Genomic DNA, 21,290 nt, shown 5'->3' on the forward strand with positions numbered 1-21,290 from the left:
CTTATCAAAATTTTCGTATTTTTTTGTTTAAAACAAAAACGCAAACAATATGCAGATAAAAAACAGGGAATATACAGGAATAAAAAATTATAAAAATATCGTATAAACTAGCGATAATCTAATCTTTAAAACGCGCTGGCAAACGGACAAATTTAAATTTTGGGCATTGTTTTGAACAAATCATGAAACATCTTTAAAATCGACTCTGAAAGTGGATTTCTGGAAGTTTTAATTTTACATTTTTAGCTTTTAATTGTTTTGTTTAGTTTGAAAGTTCTGTGTGAAAATTTTACATTTACATTTTTACTTATTTTCTTTCGCGTTTTTAGTGTGTTCTTTTTTTTTTTGTTTTTTTGGTTGCTTTGCTTTTTTATCTACCGTTTCCTTCCTAACTCTCCCCTTCTTATTTTCTCTAATTTCGCATAATATTATATGTTTTTAGTTTGTTTTATATGTATGTGTGTGGGTTGTTTTTGGGTGTTGGGAGTTTTTGTTGCTCCTTGCGGTTTTTTGTGGTGTTCTTGGTTTCATTCTTGTTGGTTTGTTAGTTGTTTAAATCTAGTGTTTTAGTTCTGTTTTAAAATAATAAATACATACATACACATATACATAAACATATAGTACTCGTACAATTACATTTACAATTACAGCATTATCGTTATAGTTACAAAATATAAAATTTAACATCACATTGGTTGACATTCTTTTGTTGGTTGGTTGGTTGCTTCGCTTAACATTCCCATCATTATCTTTCGATCTTTCCATCTTTCGATCTTTCGATCCCTCGCATCTATCCATCGACGTTGTGGCCTTCTGTCCTTGTTGTTGTGGTTGGTGTTTTATTTGTGGGTTGGTTGGTATCGTTTCTATCATCATAATATATGTATTACTAATGCCAGTTTAGCATTTTGTAAATTAATTTCTTTCAATTGATTTGTGTGTGTGTTTGTGGGTGCGTGGGGGCTGTGTGTGTGTGTATATGTGTGTTGCAGCAGTCGATCGGGTCGTTACGTTTACGCGCGGAGGGGCGGTAAGTCAAATTATCCGATATACGGTAGCATCTCCTCCCCTCTTCACACCCTGCTGTCTGCTCGAAAAATAAATCAATATATTATCTAGTTATCATGCAGATTTAAAAAATCTAAAAACATACGTTACGCAAAACTGTAGCCTGGGGAGCCCCTGGCCCACGCACCTCTTGGCACCTAGCATCTGGCATCTGGCGAATGGTGATGGCGACTGGCACCTGGCACCAATGTGGTGCTGCTGCCAGTACTTCTCGTTCTTGTTCTCGTCTCTTCCTTCCGTCTCCGTACTTTCCCGATCTCTTGCATAACGAACAACTCAACGAGCAAACATCAACAGCAAACACTGCAATAGAAACAAGATATTCGCATTAGAAATCATGGCCACATGTCTGAGAGATCTGATACTATTAAGCAGCAGCTGCTGTTGCTGCTGCTAGCTCTGATTAATGTCCAAGTAATTGCACATTCTCCGTTTAAATGCTGTTGCCCCCTGCCCTAGCATTTGTCAATGCGGATAATTGCATGTTCTTATATTGTACGTACTCGTATTGTGCATTTATATTGCCACAAATACAACCCTAAAATACTTTCCAAGGCTCCCCCTTGTGTGGGTCTTGCATTTCTCTCCCCGCTGGGGACATTTGTCTCTGATAATTCCCAATTCTAGTGGTCACTCACTTGTTTCTATGGTGGCTCTGCTTACCTTATGATGATTACTAATCTCCTGGATGTTCGGGACAGGAGCGATTCACCTCAAACCAACGATCGATGCATCTGAAAGCACACAGAGAGAGCAGAGAGCATTGCATATACTACTGCTGTCAATGCGATGGCCCCACCTTAGGCATGTACTCCTCCTACTCACCCTTTGTGATAGATGCAGAGACATGGCAGCCGTGCAATTGTGTCGCCTGGACTCAAGTCCTCCAGACAGATGACGCACTCGCCCTTGGCGTCCGACAATAGATCCTCTGTCAGGGCGTAGGACAATCAAGAGATTAGAAAACGAAAGGAGTGGTGTGGCGGGTGGTGGGAGGTGGGCATACCGTTATATGAGAGACGTGGTTTCGTGAGGCACATCACCAGGTGGCATTCAATGTCGTCGGGGAGCACAAATTTGTTGCACACTGGGCACTTGATACCTGCGGAAGGTAAGGGGAGTCACAGATGAGTCACAGCTGAGTCACAGCAGAGGAGATGCAGCAGATGGAGGGCATACCATTGAAGGACCAGATGTGCGATGGAAGTGATGTGGCTGTGTAAACGCGTCCGATCCCATTGGCGGAAGTGGCAGACGCGGCCAGGGCGATGCTCTCGGCGATGGTTCCGCCAGTGAGTCCCATATCCTGCAGAGCGGATAGCAGATATCCACGATTGATGAGTGGATCGGAGTGAGTGCGACGCTGTACTTACCCGTATGGAGTCGCCTAGGGTGCGTCGTTGGGGCATGTAGGATTGCGTCGAGGTGCCATTGTTGTTGGCAGCAGCGGAGAAGCTGTTGTTGCTATTCGCCGGGTTCGCCGACACGGACACGGCAACGCCAGTGTGTGGTGAGTGTGTGTTGTGTGTGTGTGCGTGTGGGCTGCTGCCGGACGAGGTGATCGAGCCCTGTTGCTGCTGCTGCTGTTGCTGCTGCTGGATGTCCGGCACCGAGCTGAGGCTGCGCGCCCTCTGCCTGTCTATGGAACTGGAGTTTTGATTGTGGTACACCTGCAGTCCCGGCAGCGTGCGCAGCAAATTGAACCCCTGGCCGCCATCACCGCCGACGACATGGCGACTGCCGACGACACCCGAGTCCCCACCTTGTGGCGATGTGTCAGCGGCTCCCGTGGAGCTGCTCGAGAATGTCCTTGAGCGCGGGCTCTGCTGGCCACTGGTCGCCGGTGTGCTCGCCTTTTGACCCATAGAGAACCCCTCCTGCTACTGCTGCTGCTGCTCCTCCACCGCCTCCTCCTCACCTCGCCTCTCCTCTCCACTAGCCTCTACAGCTACAGTTCACGGCTCCTCCTCGGATTTCGATTTCTGGGCTCCTTTGATGCCTCGTTCCTGCTGCCTTTGGGACACACTAGCGCCGGACAGTTCCGGCCTCCCCTCCCCCCTACCGACGGCAGGCGCTGCTCTGCTCCTTTGTCTGCTTCTAACTGCTTTGACGGGGCGCCGCGCTTGAGCAGGAGTTGGGAGCTGGATGGATGGATGGATGGGTGGGTGGTGGGGAGCAGTCGAGAGCAGTAGACAACAATAGCAACACCGCGTATGTGTGTGTATGTTTGTGCTGCGGTGATAATGAATGCCCGTCGGTTGGTCTGTCCACTCCGTCCGTAAAGATGATATCTGTGTGTGAGTGTGTATGCGCGGGGGGGAACGGCGAGCTAGCGAGGGGTGCTGGCTGGCGAGTGTTCGTGCCCTGGTGTGTGTGTGTGTGTGTGTGTATGAGTGTGCAAAAGTGCGGGCAGGCGTCGGGATCGGGGAGGGCGTTAATCGGTCGGTGCCTGGGGTTCGGTTCGGTGCGTAGTTTGATTGTTATTGTTGCTGTTGCTGTATATGGTGTCCTGTGGATCGAATGCCAAAAACTTGATGTGCCTGCGCTCAATCCGCGTTGACTTCACTCTTAATTTAAATGACCGTTTAGCCTGCACTGTGTTTTTCGTTTCGCTTTATGTGTACTGTATTAATTTTATAAAATAGAGGTGCCCGACAATCGATGTTTTTATGTGTGAGATGCTGCCTGAACTAGCGGTATCGATACTTTCATGCATTGAAACGATAGGTCGATGGGTCAGATTTAAATATACTGTCCACCTGAAAAAGTTGTCCCAGCTGCTCAGCTGAGAGATTTTGTAATATTCACACATTTATCACCTTAAACCTGCTCTTAAATGCTTTCCAAAGGTCTGGCCTGTCGAACCACGGTACAAAATGGAAAGCAGTGCAAAAAAATACCAAACAATCTCTCACCTATCGATAGGGGGCAGGCCAGCTGGCAGCCGCCGCCATCGATAGTTGAGGGTCCGTATGAGCTGGAAATACAATTTTTTTGTATTATGTGTTATTGAAATCAACTAATTGTGCGAGAAAACAATTGGGATTTGCATGTGCTTGGTTAGTGGACCCGTCAGACCGATCCCTGCGAGTCCCCCCGATCCCTAGCCCCACCCCACCACCAAGAGCAGACAAAACAAAATTGTATGCGCCTCCTGCAACGTCGTCAAAAAAGGGGCAAAACAATATTGATATTTGGGGTATTTGATTTGATTTCGATTGCAGTTGCAGTTCAGAATCAGGCACGCAGCGAGATGAGTTGGTTCGAGAAGGCCAAGACGGTGCTCATCGAGGCCCTCGACATCCAGGATGACGACAGGGACAAGGCCGCCGAGAAGGATGGCGTTACTGCGGGGTCGGGCGGTGGCGGTGGAAGCGGAGGATCATCGGACACGGGCGCCACGAGCTCTGGCGCCGCACTCGTCTCGCAGACGACATCCTCGGACACGCCTACATTCTTCGACAATCCACACGCCAACGAGATGGTAACCATTCCACCCAGAGCCAGCGATCCGGCCGTAACCACGCCCACACCCACATCCACATCCGCAGCAATGGGCATGGGTAATCCGTATGCCAAGCGACATTCAGCCACATCGGACTCCGTCGATCTGCTCTCCTCGCCATCGCCCACATCGCCCGAGGGCGACGCCGCCTCCGCGATGGAGAACTCTGAATCTTCGCTGGAGCTAATCACGGCCACGACGGCCAGCGAGATGGAGATGTCGCCGGACACGGAGCCCTCGCTGCCCGGCAGCATCGTGATCATAGCCAGCAACGAGACCTCCGACAATGCCGAAGGCGATGGCGAAGACGACGACGACGATGACGATGGCACCCAGCTGGAGCGGCACCTGGAGGACCATCTAAATGGTGAGTATTGCAGGAACAGAGTGGATACTGTGTGGGATACATTGGCAATGGATTCACCTCTTAGATTCCACAAAGACCATGAAAGCCCTGGTGTTTAGCGACACCCAGGCGGCCGCCAATGTGACGGGCGCCGATTCAGACTCCACGCAGAGCTTCGAGGACATCCAAATGCAGATGAGCCACAAGGACAAGGCCGGTGGAAAGGGACAAGGACAAGATGGCGAGGGCGAGGCCAAAGCAGAGGTGGTCGACCAGAGCTACTCGTCCACCTCCTCGGACATTGAGATCATTTCCAATCCGAACGGGGACTCCAGCACCAACAGCACAACGACGCGCACGAGTCCGCAAAAGTTCAAGGAGCTGGGCAGCAGCAGCAGCCGGTCTGGGGCTGGGACAGGCACAGGGCTGACTGGACAGGTGCTCAAGCCCAAGGGACACCATCGCGAGCCCTCAGAGATATCGCTGCTGTCGGAGGACTCGCAATCGGAGCTGGATAAGCTGGTGAATCGCATTAGCGAGCTGAACCAGGTGATTGAGGCGCGCGAGCAGCGCTTGCTGCAGTCGGAGCGACAGAACGCCGAGCTGCTGGAGCGCAACCAGGAGCTTCGCGCCTCCGTGGAGGCAGCGGCGAACAGCGCCAACAGTCCGGATGCCGCGGAGGCCGTACAGCGGTTGTCGGCGCTGGAGAAGAAGTTCCAGACGAGCATACGGGAGCGGGACGCGCTGCGCATCCAGATCAAGAGCCTCAAGGACGAGCTGCTCAACAAGATACCCAAGGACGAGCTGGCCGAGTGCAACGAGATGATCGCAGCGCTGCAGTCGGAGGGCGAGAAGCTCTCCAAGGAGATTCTCCAGCAGTCGATCATCATCAAGAAGCTGCGCGCCAAGGAGAAGACCTCGGACACGCTCCTCAAGAAAAACGGCGAGCAGATCTCGCTGCTGTCCAGCGAATCGGAGCGGCTCAAGAAGTCCCTGGCCGCCAAGGAGGAAATGGAGCGCACGCAGATCGAGGCGGTGGGCCGAATGACCCACGAGAAGCGACGCGTCGATGAGGAGAACGCCGACTGCCGCAGTCGTGTCGAGGATCTGCAGTCGAAACTGTCGGCCCTTCAGTCCAGCTTTGACGGCGTCCGGGGCGATCTGGTTAAGCGGACGCGCGTGGAGCAGGACAGCCTCAGGGCCGAGAATCAGGAGTACGTCCAGCAGCTGGGCGACATGCGGGAGAAGCTGCGCCACGCCGAGCACAGTCTGGCCAAGCGGGAGCAGCAGCTGCGGGAGGAGAACCGCCAGCTGCTGCGACGCTTGGAGGCTGCCGAACTGCGAGCGGAGAGCTCCACGCAGGAGCTGAGCGTCACCACCACCCCGCTGATCCGCCAGATCGAGTCGCTGCAGAAGACCCTCAACCAGCGCACCGCCTCCTGGAACAAGGAGGAGCAGCTGCTGATCCAGAGGGCCGACGATGCCCAGCTGCAGCTGCGCTCGGTGCAGCAGCTCGAGTCGGTGCAGAACGAGAAGCAGGAGCTGCTGCGCACGCGGTGCAGCCTTCTCGAGGCGAAGCTCTCCAGCGCTCTGGCGGAGGTGGAGAGTGCCAGGATGGCCCTCAGCCAGCTGGAGCACGATGCCAGCCTCAAGGAGAGCTCACACAGCAGGTTTGTCGGTAGTTTGCCGATCTCTCAGCAATGTTTTTTAATCCATTCCGATCCACAGAAAGTTGGCCACGCTGCAGGAGCAGCTGCAGGCGCATCAGGAGAGGATTGTGGGCCTAGAGGAGCAGCAGCAGTGCCAGCAGCGCCAGCAACAGCAGAAGGCCGATGCCGAGGCTGAGCGGGAAACCTTGCAGCGACAGCCCATGCCCAGCCTGCTTACCGTAGAGGCCGTCAAGGCCAGCAGTGAAATGCAGCCGCATAAATCTCCGGTTCATTCCCCACACTCTGCGCTGCGCCAGCACTCGCCTCCGCTCAGTCTGGCCGATGAGAGCGGCTCCACGGAGGATGCGATGATGGGCGGCATCATTGACTGGCAGACGGTAAGCCTAAGCCACCCACTGGGACAGCTATGCGATGACTCATTGGCTTCGTATCCACAGGACGACCTGGACTGTGCCTCCAACTCGGGCCGCAACCAGTCGGGCATCATCCAGGGCGTCCACCTGAGCTTCATGGCGGGCAACACCACAACGCTGGAGCATCTGCAGTCGCTGCTGAAGCAGCGTGACGGCGAGCTCACACACCTCCAATGGGAGCTGTCGCGCCTGCAGGCCGAGCGCGGTGTGCTCGACGGAGAGATATCCCATTTGACGATTGAACTGGAGACGGTGAGTAGAGGAGTCGCTGGAGTCTGCCACAGATCTGGGGCTGGTCTAAAGAACGTATCCATTCGCAGATGAAGGAGAAAATGCAGTCATACGAGGCCATGGAGAAGTGCTACGAGGACCTGCAGCATCGCTACGATGCCCTGCTCCAGATGTACGGCGAGAAGGTGGAGCGCACCGAGGAGCTGGAACTGGATCTGGTCGAACTGAAGTCCGCCTACAAGCTGCAGATCGACGAGCTGCTGGCCAATCCACCCCCGAACCTGCAGAGGCCAGCGAAGCACACATGATTGCCGGAACGCAGAAGCATCTACTGTGTCTCGCTGCCCAATCTGACATGCCTGCGGCGATCCTAGTCCCGTTTCCCACTACCAATTACCATTCCCGATGGGCCATTATCCTTATCCTACCATACTCTGGCTAACGTCGGGGGAATGAGAGCAGCGCAGGGCAGGGCAGGGCAGGGCGGGCAGCCAGTTCTGCCCATGTACTATATCATGATATTCCACCCCCCCGCTCCACTCTTTAACCGATATATATGTACATGAATATTATTTGCGTATGGTTGAAACCACCCAACCTCCCCCATCTCCTCTAGTTATATTATGAATTGATCGATTGTGATAATTTAATTTATACTTAAACATAAAAGTTATCGTGTCTATGACTATGTACAAAAAGTAATTTCCCCTTCCGTTTTTGCGCACTGCTCTCCACCGTGCAGTTCAAGGGGGAGACTGGGAGGGGCTGGCACATCCCTTTTTGAAACATCCTTTAAATACACATCAGAATTGATACTAGCAGTCTATCTACAGTCCCTCTCCTTCGAGGATACCCTTCACCGCTTGTGTCAGTGGAAATACTGGCTTGTTGTCCGCCGCCTCCGATGTGGCCAGGAAACGGCAAGAGTTCTTTAGATCATCAGTGTTCAGCGAGAAGACCATGACGCCGCCCAAATTCAGTGACTTGATGTAGTTCGTCTTGCAGGCGATGCTCGTTTGGTTCTCGTACGATATCCACTCCTGCAGGCCGCTCAAATACGGCGAGCAGGTCTCCGTGTCGTAGGCGTAGAGCGGCCTCAGGTATCTGGCGGCACATTCGCAGGTCTGCGAGAGCGTCGTGAAGCCATACTGGCCGCACTTTCCATAGCCCGAGGCGGGCGCCCCAATCCGATGATTCAAGGGACTGACCAAACTATTAACAAAACAAAAGAGAATGAGTTTTAGCAGAGCAGAGCAGAACAGATCCAGATGGGACCACCTACGTGAAGGAGTGGCCATAGGTCGCCAGCCCGACGACCAGACGCTGCGGCTCCAGACCGTTCTGCAGCCACCAGTGGACCGTGTAGTTTATGTTGAAGGTGGCCATGATGGACGTATCGGTGGCGTGGGCATACAGGGGGGCGTTGAGGCCGGTGAAGGGCGTGTCCTCGCGATAGAAGTGAAAATCGTAGGCCATCAGGTTGACATAGTCCGCGTAGAGATTGATTTGCCGCGTATCGTAGGCGTAGAAGGCGATGCCCTCGGGGGCGGCCACGGCCAGCGAGAGGAGAGCATTGGGGCGGCGCTCGCGACGCCACTCTTGTCGGATCTCGTAGAGCAGCTGGGAGAGATGCTGTCGCTCCTTGTCGTAGGCACTGGGGAACTCCCAATCGAGATCGATGCCGTCCAGGGCGGGGTACAGCCGCAACACGGCTTTGAGGGAGCGCAGGAACTGCTTGCGCATAGCATGATTCGCCACCATGCGGGCAAACTGACTGCCACTGTCGGCGCCGCCAATCCAGAGGAGCAGCTTCACCTGGGGATGGGCCGCCCGGAATGGCAGCGTCTCGTTCTGCAGCACCTGCCGCAATTGGGGGCCCAGCCACAGCGTGGCATTGTCCAGGCTGGCCAATCCAATGTTGATGTGCGTGCACAGGTCCCCGGGCACGTCCAGCAGTCTGAGTGCATCCGCATCCGAGGTTGAGTAATAGCAAACCAATCGATGGGGCGCCACCCTTGGCTCCTCTTCTGCTGCCCAGCTCACCACGCCGCCCTTCTGCAGTCCACCCGTGCACACCACCACCACGGCGATGGCAGTTATCATAATTAGAAACAAAAGGCCGCTGCAACAGATCAAAGTTCGCGAAAATCTCTTCTGCGACGCGTCGCTCTGCTGGTCGCCTATCCACTTGGCAGTCATGGCCATCGGAACGGTGTCCTCGATCCTGCTGTAGTGCACCATAGTATCCGATAGATACATAAATTTTGTACAAGATTAACAAGTTTTCAGAAGTCCTTTTTATTTACATATTAAGGTTCAAACAAAAACAACATAAAACGAATGTGACGTCGCTTGTGCGGCATTACCAGACTCGTGCAGTTCGTAGTTGCTGCGGGCTGCCATACATTGATATTTTGTGATATGAAATTCGTCAATTTTGATATTCAGTTTAATATTACTAGATAGTTGGCCCTCTCAGCCGTAAACAAATAATTTTATCCGATAGATACATAAATTTTGTTCAGGATCGGCTAGTTTTCAGAACTCTTTTTCATTGGATTGTTTACATATTAAAGTTCAAACAAAAACGGCCAAAGCATAAAACGTAAATGTTGACTGAATGTGACGTCATTGTTGCTGGGCAACCAAGTTACGTCAGTGCGTATGGACTTTTGTATACCTTATTTCTTTTAATTGATGTTAAATGTTTTGTTCCAAGCTCCATTGAAACATTATTTATGATTTTATCCTAGATTGACATGTTTTTTACCTATAAATGCACATGTTTGGTTTTATATATACCTGTCAGATACGACAACAGGTGCGCGTAACAGCACGATGAGTGCTACTGTTAGCAGAGACTGCGCGTAACAGCATTCTTAACCGTTTAACCGTTTATGTTGCGCCTTACAGCACGTACAGCACTTGCACCGGGCTTAACGGAACTTCGAACTGAAATTTGAACATTGAATTTGAACAGATTTTGCAGCAATCTTTATAATTGTAGAAAGTAGATCGCAGGTCGGACAGCAGACATCTGAAATTGCTAATTTTCCAGTCGCCCCCCTCCCAGCTCTTTGCACTGCAAATTAATTGATCATCTATGCAATTGGAAGTGAAATTAAAACAGAGATGTACGAATAGGCATTGTGTATAGGCATCGTATAATCGATTTTGACATCGCTTTATTTTATTTGAATTCAATTTGTAATAGAACCATTCTCGTTGTGTGTGTGTGTGTGTGTGTGTGTGTGTGTGTGTGCAAGTGTGTGTGCAACATGTCTCTAACAGTTTACATTTAAGTACACTTTCGTTAAAATTAAATACATACTCGTACGTACGTACGGTCATAAAAGGCTAAGTAGTAGCTATAATTTAATTCTTCCATAATGCTGTTGCATAGCTGCTGTTGCTCCGCATTATAAATCATTGATATGCTGTAACGCACATTTGCTTTTCATTTCTTTTCGTTGTTGTATATTTGTATATATTTGATGCATGCAACATGTATTTAAAATTTAAATAAACCTTAAAATTGGTTGTTGTCGTGTGTGTGTGTTGGTTTTAGCTTAAACAAAAAAAAAAACAAAGGCTACATACTCGTACATACATATGTAAGTGAAATGCTTTGGTTATTGCTGTAAGAAGTCGACTAATTTAATTTAATTTAATTAATTATATATGGTATGTATGTATGTATGAATTATCCATCTATATATGTGCATATGTATGTATTTAGTTGTATGTGTGTGTGTGAGCTCAATGAATGAGTTGCATTAAATAAAGCTACAGCTACAGCTACATCTATTACCGACGACGAAAAAAAAAACACCATGCATTGGTTTATCTTAAATTAATTGACTACAATTTAGTTGCTTGTAACGATCCTTGTTGGTCGTCCTTAGTCTAAAGTTTAAGCCACGCTGCGGTTCTCAAGGCCCCCAAAATACAATTTACAAATTTCCTTTCTTTTGCGTTTTTGTTTTAATATTATTTATATGATATATGTACGTGTGTGTGTGTGTGTGTGTGTGTGGGTGTATGTTATGCATGCATGTATCTCTATATGGTTGTATTTGTTTAGTATCGCCTCTGGTTTTCGTTTGCCTTTCAAGTCTTTTCGTTTGTTTCCTCATGTCATGTAAAAATGTTTCCTTCGTTGTTTCATTGCAGCTACTTAAATGCTAAGCTCTTATATTGTTTACATATTATATTGTTTGCTTATATCAAGAGAATACAAAAAAAAAAAAAAAAACAAAACCATTTTGGTCTTTTACGAGCTTTTGCTTTAGTTTTAGTTTTGTTTTTGTTTTGTTGCTTGCTAATTTTGATTAAAATTTTGTTTGTTTGTTTGTTTGTTTGTAACTTGTCTGCCACATCCGGTTGGACCGCTTAAACAATGGAATGCCACAAATATTGGATACAAAAAAAAAATTATTAATTATTAAAAATTAATAACAAAAAAAAGGGACTTTCTTTAAGAGTATATTAGATTACAGATACTATTATATTATAATTATAATAATTATTTTTATTTATAATTATTATTTGAAACTATTTAAGCTTTGGTATACGTAAGGCGGTAAATGGTTTTTGCTTGTTGCTTGTTGCTGTTTCTTCTTCTGGTGCTTCACTGTACGCTCAGTACTCTGCTATAGTTTGCCTGCTGCCTGCTGCTTGCTGCTCCAACCTTCTACTTGTTGTCCACGCCCAGCAGCTTGGCCGCCTCGTCGGCGGAGGAGAGCAGCTTGTTGAGTATGCCCTGGTCGCTGATGCCCAGCAGATTGCCGATCAGATCGGAGCTGGCCACCGACGCGGCCACCGACGGCGTTGCCGCCTCCCCAATGTTCTCCTTGTGCTCGCCCAGGCGGCTGGCCCGCCACTCGCTCGACTTGTCCAGCAGCTCGTGCAGCTTCGGCAGACGCAGACCCAACTTCGAGTGCGAATTGGCATTGGCATTGGCATTGGTGTTATTGTTGTTGTTGTTGTTCTGGCAGCTGTTGTTGTTGTTGGTGGTGGTGTTGGTGTTGGGTGTGGCCGGTGCCGAAGGCATCTGGGGACCTGGGGTGGATGGCGGTGTGGCGACCTGCTCATCGTCGGAGCAGTCGGAGCCGGGATTGTCGCCGTTGTGGGCGCGTCCGCTGTGCTTCTTCATGTGGCGCAGCATGCTGTGCTTGAGGGTGAACTTGCGCAGGCAGATCTCGCACTGGAACGGCCGCTCCCCGGAGTGGGTGCGCATGTGTCGGCGCAGATCCTCGGTCGACCAGAAGCGGCGCAGGCAGAAGGCGCAGATCACCTTGCGGTTGCTGTAGTCCGGATACTTGCCGGAGCCACCGCGGCCACCTCCGCCACTCGCCTCATCATCGGACCCGGCGCCCGGGGTGCTCTGCTGCTGCTGGTGCTGGTGGTTGGACTCACCGGCACCACGGGCCGAGGCCGGTGCCGGTGCCGACTCCGGCTCGATGGCTCCCTTGGCCAGCAGCAGGGCAAAGTCGTGGGCATGCGACTGCTTGATGTGCTCGAGGCAGTGCAGCCGCTCGGCGAACGAGCCCTCGCACAGGTGGCACTTGTACGGCAGATCTCCGCCAGCGCCAGGATCGGACGAGGCCGAGGCCGAGGCAGAGGCAGCAGCGGCGGCGGCAGCATTCATCTGAGCCGCCAGCTTCTGGATGAGCAGCAGGCGCTCCTTTTCGCGCTCCCGCTCCAGCTCCCGCTCGCGCTCCAGCTCCCGCTCGCGCTCCCGCTCCAGCTGCAGCTCCCGCTCGCGTTCGCGCTCCCGCTCCGCCTCCTGGCGGCGACGCTGCTCCTCCAGCTCGATCTCCTCGACGGACTTGGGCACGGGTATCGGCTCGCTGACGTCCTCGGTGGGCACGTAGACGGACATGGCGGACTCGACGTTGCCGTGCTTGCGCAGCAGGTGGCGGTCGCAGTTGCTCTTCGTGGTGAAGAGCAGGGGGCAGTGGGAGCACTTGAAGGGCTTCTGGCCGGTGTGGGTGAGGATGTGGCGCCGCAGGGAGCTGCTCCAGGGGAACATGCGCTGGCAGTAGGGGCACGAGACGCGATTGGGGGCCAGGCTGTAGGCGGACTTCTTCTTCGGCTCGCTGCCGGAGCTGCTGCTGGTCACGTCCTCCGTGCCGGAGTTGTTGCTCTCGCTGGCGCTGCCGGAGGCGACGAGGCCCTCCTCGTCGCTCTGCTCCATGTGGTTGGCCACGTCGCTCGGCCGGAAGTAGCTGTTGAAGCTCATCTGGCTGCTGGTGGCGTTGTCCACCAGCTTGGCCACCGGCACCAAATCCTGCGACTCGTCCTTGAACGGGGAGCTGGCCACCTCCTTCAGCGACTTGGCCACCGACTCGGCCTGGGCGATCATCGACTTCATGGTGGGATTCGGGGGACTCGGCTCCGGCATCGCGTTGCTCGGCATCCTCTCCTCCGATGCACTCGGCGAGGGTGACGGCGTGCGCGTGCTCATCGGCGTAACGGTGCCTGTGGGCGTGTGGGCCCTGCCCTTGCCCTTGCCCGCCTTGATCACCTGCTCGAGGATGGTATCGGCCATCTTCTTGGCCGCCTCATTGGCCGATGCAGCAGCAGCAGCGGCAGCAGCGGCACTCGGCTGCTCCAGTGGCTTGGGCAGCTCCTGCTCGTCCTCCGGCTGCTCCGACTCCTCCATTGGCTCTGGCTCCGGGTCCTCGTCCTCGGGCTCATCCTCCTCCTCCTCCTCCTCCTCATCGTCATCAAACTCCTCCACATCGCCCTCGCCATCCTCGTCCTCGTCAATGATCAGCTTGGGCTCGTCGTCATCGATGGCACTTGCCTGCCCACCGATCCCACCGATGATCCCACTGTTGCCACTGTTTCCGTTCCCATTGTGCAGCCCGTTCACCAGATGCGGCAGATGGGCGCCAGAACTGGACGACTGGGCGTGCGCCTGCGAGTGGGAGTGGGCGTGGCCGTGCGAGTGGGCGTGGGCGTGGGCCTGCGCCTGCGCCTGGGGCGGGGGGCCGTAGCCAAAGTGCAGCAGGGGATTGCCGCCGGCCACGCTGCTGGAGCCGTGGGCCAGCGCCTGCTGCAGCAGATCCGTGTTCTTGTGCGCCTTCAGCTGCTGCGCCAGGATGGCGTACTTCACCTGCTCCGAAATGGGGGCATGGCCGTGCACATGGCCCCCCGCTCCGGATCCGCCCTGGCTCATGGCTGCCGCTGCGGCGGCGGCTGCGGCCACAGCTGCCGCGGCATTGGAGGCTCCACGGCCGCGCATCACATGGTGGCCGCTGCGCTGGCGCTGGGCGTAGAACTGGGGATGCTGCTGCTTCACGTGCCGCTCCATGTTCGAGCGCAGGGTGAAACGGGCGGAGCAGTGCTCGCAGGCGAAAGGCCGCTCGGTGCGGTAGCGGCGCTGCTTCTGCTTGGGCATCAGCACTCCGTTCTTGATGACCATCTTGACGGGGCCGCCGGGCGGCACGGGCACGCCCACGCCCACCGGCATCGGCAGCGGCAGGCCGCCCATGCGCGTGGGCGGACTCAGCTGCGGCTGCTTCTCGGCATTGCCCTGCGGCGGCGGCGGCGCCATGAATCCGAAGAAGGGAAGCGTCTGCGACTGGAACATGAGGTTGCGGAACAGCTGCTGCATGTACTGGGAGGCGGCATCGCCTGCTCCGGCTGCTGCTGCTGCTCCGCCAAAGAGATGCTGCTGGGCCAGTAGCAGGTTCTGCTGCTGCTGTTGCTGCTGCTGCTGCTGCTGCTCCAGGACGGCTGACAGTTCTGGCACCGTGGCGGCTGCCGATGCCGATGCGGAGGCAGATGCAGATCCTCCCGCTGTTGGCTTCTTGCTGAGATCCAGCACATCCATGCTAAAGTCGAGCGCAGGGCTGCCACCTGCGGCGGGCTTCTTCTTGTCCACCAGCTGGTCGAGGCTCTTCACCTGGATCTTGGACGGTGGCCCGGCAACAGCAGCGCCAGCGGCAGCTGCAGCGGCGACTGCTGTGGGAGTGTGCGAGGTCGATGGCGATGTCGATGTCGATGGCTCGCCCAGGAGCATGTGCTTCAGCTGTGAGCCGCCGTCGGCGAGCGGGGCACTGGGTGGCGGCGGCGGCGGTGGTGGCGGCGAGATGGAGCGGAAGCTCAGATCGGCCAGATCGTCGCCGAGCCCCAGCCGGGACTTGCTGTCCTCGCAGCTGGCATCCTCCGCCGGATGGTAGACGATGGCCCGCTTCACGTCCTCGCGACTGGTCTTGCCGTGCCGGTTGCGCAGGTGCCGCTCGCAGTTGGCCTTCGTGGTGAAGGCGTAGTTGCAGACGGCGCACTCGTACGGCCGGTCCCCGTTGTGGGTGCGCATGTGCCGCACGAGGGCCGCCTTGTCGCAGACGGCGTAGGGGCACATGTTGCAGCGGAAGGGGCCCGAGGGGCCGACGGAGCCCAGATGCACCCGGTTGTGGCCCTTGAGGGCGCGCAGATTGGGGAACACGGCCGCGCACAGCTTGCAGGGGAACTCGCCGCGCAGCTTCATGCGCCGGAACTCGGAGGTGAAGACGTCCTGGGCCTCCTCCTCCTGGTCGCGGCCATCGAGGCTGTACTGGCTGGAGCAGGGCGTGTTCACCGACTGCTCGAAGTTGCGCAGGAAGCTGGAGGTGCAGCTGGAGCTGGTCATGTTCAGGATGCTCTGGATGTCGGCCAGATCCTTGCTGTCCGCCGGCTCGTGCTTGATGGGGGACGGCGGCGACGAGGCCCCAATGGACGCCCCGGCGGCTGCTGCTGCTGCGGCAGCGGCTGCCTTGCCCTTGAGGTACAGCTGCTGGAAAAACTCATCGCGCTGCTCCGCCTCCCGCTCGGTGCGGGCCTCGTCCCCGTCCCCGTCCTCGGCATCCTCCTCATCCTCATCCGCCTCGCCCTGGTGCAGCGGCGAGCTGCTGGCACCCAGCATCGGCGGCAGATCGACCCCCACCAGGCCGCGGCAGCAGTGCGCCTGCAGCTGGCGGTGGCTGGCGAAGATCACCTCGCAGTCGCGGCACTTGGCGGGTATGTCCGAGTGGCGTGCGTCCAGGTGGGCGCACAGGCCGGGCAGCGTCTCAAAGTCGGCCGCGCCACACGCGGGGCAGCTCAGCAGGGGCATGCCCGGCGAGGGGGAGCGGGAGCGCGACTCAGCGCGCGAGGATGCACTCACGCCGGCCAGCAGGGTGGCCACATCCGGGGTGCTGGTGATGGACAGCGGCATGGCCACATCCTCGTCGCTGTCCGGATCGGGCTGCTCCTCCTTCATGTCCTGCTCCTCATGCTCCTCCAGTTCCTGCTCCACCGCTGCCCTCGGGGAGCCCTCGTCGAGGATGATGTTGTTGTTGTTGTTGATGATGGTCTTGGGGCGACGCTGCTTGATCCGCTCCTGGATCTGCAGCTGCTGCTGCTGCATCTCCTTGTGGCTGCTGCTGCTGCTGTTGTTGTTGTTCGCTTTGTGTGGATTGTTGTTGTTGTTGTTGTTGTTGCTGTTGCTCCCATGGCTGTTGGCATGACTGTGTGCACTGGAGACATCCGTGGAGCAGCTGGCATCGCTCTCATAGCTCTCCGCACGTCCCGGATGCCCAGCACCACCACCACCACCACCAACCTGCTGCGACTGCGCCAGTGACTGCTGCTGTTGCTGCTGCTGCAGCTGCTGCTGTGACAGGCGTCGCTGCTGCTGCGACAGAGAGCCGCTGCCGCCGCTCTGCGCGACCGACTGCTGCGCCGCCGCAGACGACTGCGTCGTCGTCGACTGGTGCTGCTTGTGGGTGCGCATGTGCCGGTGCATGTTGCCGTTGGTGGTGAAGGTCAGGTGGCAGTAGCGGCAGTTGAACGGACGCTCGCCCGTGTGCACCAGCACGTGTCTGTCCAGCGACGAGGCCGAGGAGAGCACCTGCAACGGGAGAGCGGCGTGTGGAAGAGGGGAAGAGAGAAAGAGAGAGTGGGTGAGAATTGGCCCAGGAAATGATGCACAAGAGCTGGATAGAGGTGAGAAATGGAAGGGGCAGCATGCAGCATGCAGCTACAGTGAACCCTCGATAATGGGGGGGCAGGGTGCAAGCAGGGGGATCCGTTTGGACTTACCTTGGAGCAGATGCGGCAGGTGTAGTTCTCGGTGTCGCCGTTGGCGTAGTTGTGGCACCTGATGTGGTTGGTGAACTCGTGGGGCGTGGCCGAGACCACCTCGCAGATGGGGCAGAGGTACTTCATGTGCTCGTCGCCGGCCCCGATGCCCGACTCGCCGCTCGACAGGCACAGGCCCTCCGGCGAGGAGGCTCCCGAGCTGCCACTGCCGCTGCCGCTGCCACTGCCGCTGCTGTTGCTGCTGCTGCTGCTGGAGGCATTCGACGCTTGCTGCGCTGCTGCAGAGACGGCGGCCGCTGCGGCATGGCTGTTGTTGTAGCTGCTGGCGTCCACGAAACCGGACTCCGAGAGGTCGCCGTTGGCGGTGGCGCCGCTGCGGTTCAGCCGGAACTTCTTGCGCAGCGAACTGGCGTCGCCGGCACTGTAGTCCATCACGATGCTGGCGCTGGCCGCCGCCGAGGCGTTCGCATTGCGTCGCTGCTTGTGTCGCGGCCGCTGCTGCACAGCAGCCATCGTCTCCTCCAGCGGACGTGGCTCCTCCTCCTCCTCCTCCTCGTCGTCGCTGTGCAGATTCTGCTGCTGCTGGTGCTGTTGGTGCTGTCGCAGCTTGCGCTTGCGCGACGCTGACATCACCGCCGTCGCTGGGGCCGTGTCGTGTGGCGTCGATGTGGGCTGTGGGCCGCTGCTGCTGCTCAGCTTCTTTGGTGTGCGGCCGAGGTCGAGATGCTCCAGCGAGGACTCCGATGTGGTGGACTCGCGCCGCTGACGCTCCACCGCTGCCTGCGTGACTACGTTGGCGGCGGCGGCGTGTGGTGGCTGGGGCTGGGGCTGCTGCTGCTGCTGTTGCTGTGTTGCCAACATTTTGCTGCTTTATACTCGGCTGATTACTGAGATCGAATTGGGTGTGCTAAAGCGAAAGAAAAATGCGACGAAAGGTTACACACAAGTGTCAGAAATGACAGAAGGACAGTAAGATAGTCAGTCATGTAGTTGTGGCATTGCCAGCTATCAAAAACCAAAGATGCATTGCCACTGCCAGTCGTTGGATGGGCATTGCCAGCTTGCAAGTTGAATATCCATCCGCAAGTCAACGAATGATTTGGGCATTGCCAGTCCAAAGGTGTCACAGGCAAAAACTAAACTAAAACAAAGGCATTGCCAGCCCAAACAAAGCTAAAGGAATCGAATGAGTGGGCGCAAAATGTACATTTACATTCCGAGAATATTCTTACGAAACGGACTCTCCTCTTCACTGCACTCCACTCCACTGCAGAGTCCCGGACCATTTCTCTGCGAAATGCAACAGCAGCACATCGATTCGATCGATAAATCAGCACTGCACTTGTGTAAAAGATACCGCGAAGTCCAATTCTGGGTAGACTTCAATCAGCTGCCAGTTCACTTGTGCAAAAAGGAATGGTGCAACGGTAAACCTACACGTCACACTCTCTCACAGCCAGCACAAAGAGGCAACAGAGAGGCAACAGCGAGACAACAGAGTGGGAGAGAGAGGGAGTGAGAGAGCCATCTGGCAAAGCTGTCAAGGTGAATCGATTGCTTATCTGGCTTTTGGCGCTGCTGTACTTCATTTTTGCATAGACAAATGGAAAATGTGGGGGCAGGCTCATTAACATTTCTCCCTTCCCCCTGTTATCAATGCTAATGCTGCCACAAACGCTGCATGGTAGGTTTTTCCTTGTGGAAATCCTTACTTGACCGAAATAAATAATATCAACATTTTCCAGCCAGTGAGCCAAATTCGTTCGTGCGGGAGTGTGTCGTGAGTCATCCATTCAGATAAAGATAATAAAGCCCCGCCGTTCTGCCCTCTGTCCTTGACGGGGGGCAGCTTTTACTGGCTCCCGTAGTAATACCATTTTTAGATTTATCAATCAAATGCTTTCCCCCTTAACATGCTAATCATGTTAACAGCCAACTGAACTGCCTCTGGGGTGGTGCAGCGTATTACACCTCAAAGATTACACAGATCGTCAATCTGCATTAACCCTGGGGTTGCCCTGGGGCGGTGATCCGACTCCTGGCTCATCCCTCACTCACTGTCAGAGAGGAGTCAAAGTCAAAGTTCAAAGGGTTTTGCAAGAGACGATGATGAGCGTCCGTAATTGAAGGCACAACTTGACCCAAATAAATTGACCCGAAACGGGTATTAAAATGCCAAAAATTAGGCCAGATCTGACCTTTGTTTTTAGGGGAACATTTCGATCGGTATCTGCAGGGATTCTAGGCCAACAGGAACGGAAGTATTTGGGATTTTCTTGCACTTTAAAATATAAATCTGATTTGCCTATTTGATGGGAATTTTCTTTTTGGCAGAAAAGGGAAGTTAAAATAAAATATCCTCTCAATCTGCGAGTTATTTTTTGGCTAATTTCAATCGTATCGAAGTTTAAGCTTGAAATTGAACGCAGCGTTTGCCACAGCATGGAAACTTGAGGAAAATTGTAAACCAAATGAAATAAATGTCCGAAGCTCTTTTGAATTGGAGGCTTTCTGCTCATTTCGGGGAAACTTTCAATCCAATGGAATGTAAACAGAATCTCAATGGAATTTTGCAATTTGAGAAGTTGTAACCTGAAGCCACAGGGGGGAACAACAATCGGATTCGATTGAAGTTCTCTACTCTCCGGACTGCAGACTCCCCTGCATCATGCTCCCACGTCCCCCCTCCAAAGATTGCTATCGCTGCACATAGCTTATCCCCCCCACCCAATCCTGTCGATAATCCACATTGGCCAGGGCTTTCCACATGCACACATCCACATATCCAAACATTAATTTCCACTCTCACACAACACAAAAAAAAAAAAAAAATAAAATAAAGTTTGGATATTTCACATTAACAAAAAAAATAAAGGTTTACCTTTGCTGATTATTTTCGTAGTTGCGGCGGCATTTCCCGCTTTGGGGCCTGGACTGGAACGGAAACGGGTACGGGGCGCGCACACGGCCACTCTTGCAGATCTTTTCACACTAATCTTTAGATTTCGATTTCGATTTTGGTTTCGATTTAGTTTTGGTTTTGGTTTTGGTTTTGTATGCACTCTTTTGTTGTTGTTGTTTTGTGTGTGTCACTGTGTGCTTTCGATCCGTTGATGGATCTAATCACAGTTCTTTGGTAGATGGGGCAAACAAAACAAAAATCACTGTTTTTTTTCTATGGATATATTTCCAATGGATATTATTCGTTGAACGCAAAAAAAATATGTTGCACCAAAAGTGTTTGTTTTCGTATTATTTTTGTTGCAGTTTCCTCTGGCACTTGCGTTATTTTGTTTTGTATGTTTTAGCTGCTTCCGCTACTGCTTCTCGATCTTGTTTTTTTTTTTTGGTATTATTTTTTTAGAGGCGCTGCAGATGCTTTCGCGTTGACGCGCACACGAGTTCTGAGCGCAGCCGCAGCGCAACCGTTCGGCAGAGGCAGATGAAGCTCGACTGTATAGATACACCATCTACGGAGTTGTATTTATAAAAGCGTACGAGCAGCGTGAGAGCAGAGCAGAGCAGCGTCAAAGCAGAGCAGCCGAGCAGCAGAGCAGCAGAGCAGCCAAGCAGCAGCAGCAGCAGCAGTAGAAAAGAGAGCCAAGTTATCTGAGCGAGAGCGGGCACAATGGCTGCCTTTGCTTCGTTTTTTTTTTCCTCTCTTTCTGCTGTTCGTGCGTGTGCGTGCGGCTGCTGGTTGCTGCTGCTGCTGGTGGTGGTGGTGGGCTGCTCTTTTGCGCCTTGGTATTGGTTAGATAAAAGTGCAGAGACTGCGCTGCCGCTGCTGCTCTGCCACTGCTGCTGCTGCTGCTGCTGCTTCCTTCGACGTCCAAGATTTAGAGAGCAGCAGAACAGCAGCAGCAGAATCAATTCTTTGTCGGATTTTCTTTCGTTTTTGTTCTTTTTTTTTTTTATTTGGCTGCAAATAGGATTACGCACACACACACACACACACAGATATTTCGTGCGTGCGTGTGTGTGTGTGT

At 53.7% G+C, this 21,290-nt stretch overlaps 4 protein-coding genes across 5 annotated transcripts; 1 reads left to right on the forward strand and 3 right to left on the reverse strand.

Moving 5' to 3' along the window:
• Window positions 1-608: 608 nt before the first annotated feature.
• On the reverse strand, window positions 609-3,744 carry LOC111074836 (E3 ubiquitin-protein ligase znrf2). Its single transcript, XM_022367797.2, has 7 exons — window positions 2,442-3,744; window positions 2,248-2,374; window positions 2,075-2,170; window positions 1,894-1,999; window positions 1,732-1,802; window positions 1,154-1,371; window positions 609-1,087 (listed from the first exon to the last, which is right to left on the reverse strand). The coding sequence occupies exons 1-5, from the start codon at window positions 2,931-2,933 to the stop codon at window positions 1,745-1,747; spliced, it is 879 nt and encodes a 292-aa protein (XP_022223489.2). The 5' UTR covers window positions 2,934-3,744; the 3' UTR covers window positions 609-1,087; window positions 1,154-1,371; window positions 1,732-1,744.
• A 272-nt stretch (window positions 3,745-4,016) lies between these two features.
• Window positions 4,017-7,709, forward strand: LOC111074831 (TATA element modulatory factor). 2 transcript variants are annotated; one of them, XM_022367793.2, is made up of 6 exons: window positions 4,017-4,127; window positions 4,293-4,940; window positions 5,005-6,589; window positions 6,648-6,966; window positions 7,027-7,254; window positions 7,323-7,709. In XM_022367793.2, exons 2-6 carry the CDS (start codon window positions 4,322-4,324, stop codon window positions 7,539-7,541), a joined length of 2,970 nt encoding a protein of 989 aa, XP_022223485.2. In that variant the 5' UTR covers window positions 4,017-4,127; window positions 4,293-4,321; the 3' UTR covers window positions 7,542-7,709. The 2 variants fall into 2 exon arrangements, with proteins under 2 accessions (XP_022223485.2, XP_022223484.2); XM_022367792.2 differs by having other exon boundaries at window positions 4,020-4,211.
• Window positions 7,710-7,867: 158 nt separating this feature from the next.
• On the reverse strand, window positions 7,868-9,566 carry LOC111074834 (chitotriosidase-1). Its single transcript, XM_022367795.2, has 2 exons — window positions 8,516-9,566; window positions 7,868-8,445 (listed from the first exon to the last, which is right to left on the reverse strand). Exons 1-2 carry the CDS (start codon window positions 9,490-9,492, stop codon window positions 8,061-8,063), a joined length of 1,362 nt encoding a protein of 453 aa, XP_022223487.2. The 5' UTR covers window positions 9,493-9,566; the 3' UTR covers window positions 7,868-8,060.
• A 1,655-nt stretch (window positions 9,567-11,221) lies between these two features.
• On the reverse strand, window positions 11,222-20,747 carry LOC111074816. Its single transcript, XM_022367773.2, has 3 exons — window positions 20,186-20,747; window positions 17,305-18,211; window positions 11,222-17,113 (listed from the first exon to the last, which is right to left on the reverse strand). The coding sequence occupies exons 2-3, from the start codon at window positions 18,163-18,165 to the stop codon at window positions 11,927-11,929; spliced, it is 6,048 nt and encodes a 2,015-aa protein (XP_022223465.2). The 5' UTR covers window positions 18,166-18,211; window positions 20,186-20,747; the 3' UTR covers window positions 11,222-11,926.
• Between the last annotated feature and the right edge of the window lie 543 nt (window positions 20,748-21,290).

Source organism: Drosophila obscura, unplaced genomic scaffold (assembly GCF_018151105.1).
Source record: "Drosophila obscura isolate BZ-5 IFL unplaced genomic scaffold, ASM1815110v1 contig_165, whole genome shotgun sequence".
NCBI classification, from domain to species: Eukaryota; Metazoa; Arthropoda; class Insecta; order Diptera; family Drosophilidae; genus Drosophila; species Drosophila obscura.

Coding starts and splice junctions, on each gene's coding strand:
- LOC111074836 (XM_022367797.2), bottom strand. CDS start 2,933: ATGGGTCAAAAGGCGAGCACACCGGCGACCAGTGGCCAGCAGAGCCCG. Junction 2,375..2,441: donor CCCTAGGCGACTCCATACGG/GTAAGTACAGCG, acceptor TCCGCTCTGCAG/GATATGGGACTCACTGGCGG. Junction 1,803..1,893: donor CTCTGCATCTATCACAAAGG/GTGAGTAGGAGG, acceptor GTGTGCTTTCAG/ATGCATCGATCGTTGGTTTG.
- LOC111074831 (XM_022367793.2), top strand. CDS start 4,322: ATGAGTTGGTTCGAGAAGGCCAAGACGGTGCTCATCGAGGCCCTCGAC. Junction 4,941..5,004: donor CCTGGAGGACCATCTAAATG/GTGAGTATTGCA, acceptor TTCACCTCTTAG/ATTCCACAAAGACCATGAAA. Junction 6,967..7,026: donor GCATCATTGACTGGCAGACG/GTAAGCCTAAGC, acceptor TCGTATCCACAG/GACGACCTGGACTGTGCCTC.
- LOC111074834 (XM_022367795.2), bottom strand. CDS start 9,492: ATGTATCTATCGGATACTATGGTGCACTACAGCAGGATCGAGGACACC. Junction 8,446..8,515: donor ACCTATGGCCACTCCTTCAC/GTAGGTGGTCCC, acceptor TTTTGTTAATAG/TTTGGTCAGTCCCTTGAATC.
- LOC111074816 (XM_022367773.2), bottom strand. CDS start 18,165: ATGTTGGCAACACAGCAACAGCAGCAGCAGCAGCCCCAGCCCCAGCCA. Junction 17,114..17,304: donor CCTGCCGCATCTGCTCCAAG/GTAAGTCCAAAC, acceptor CTCCCGTTGCAG/GTGCTCTCCTCGGCCTCGTC.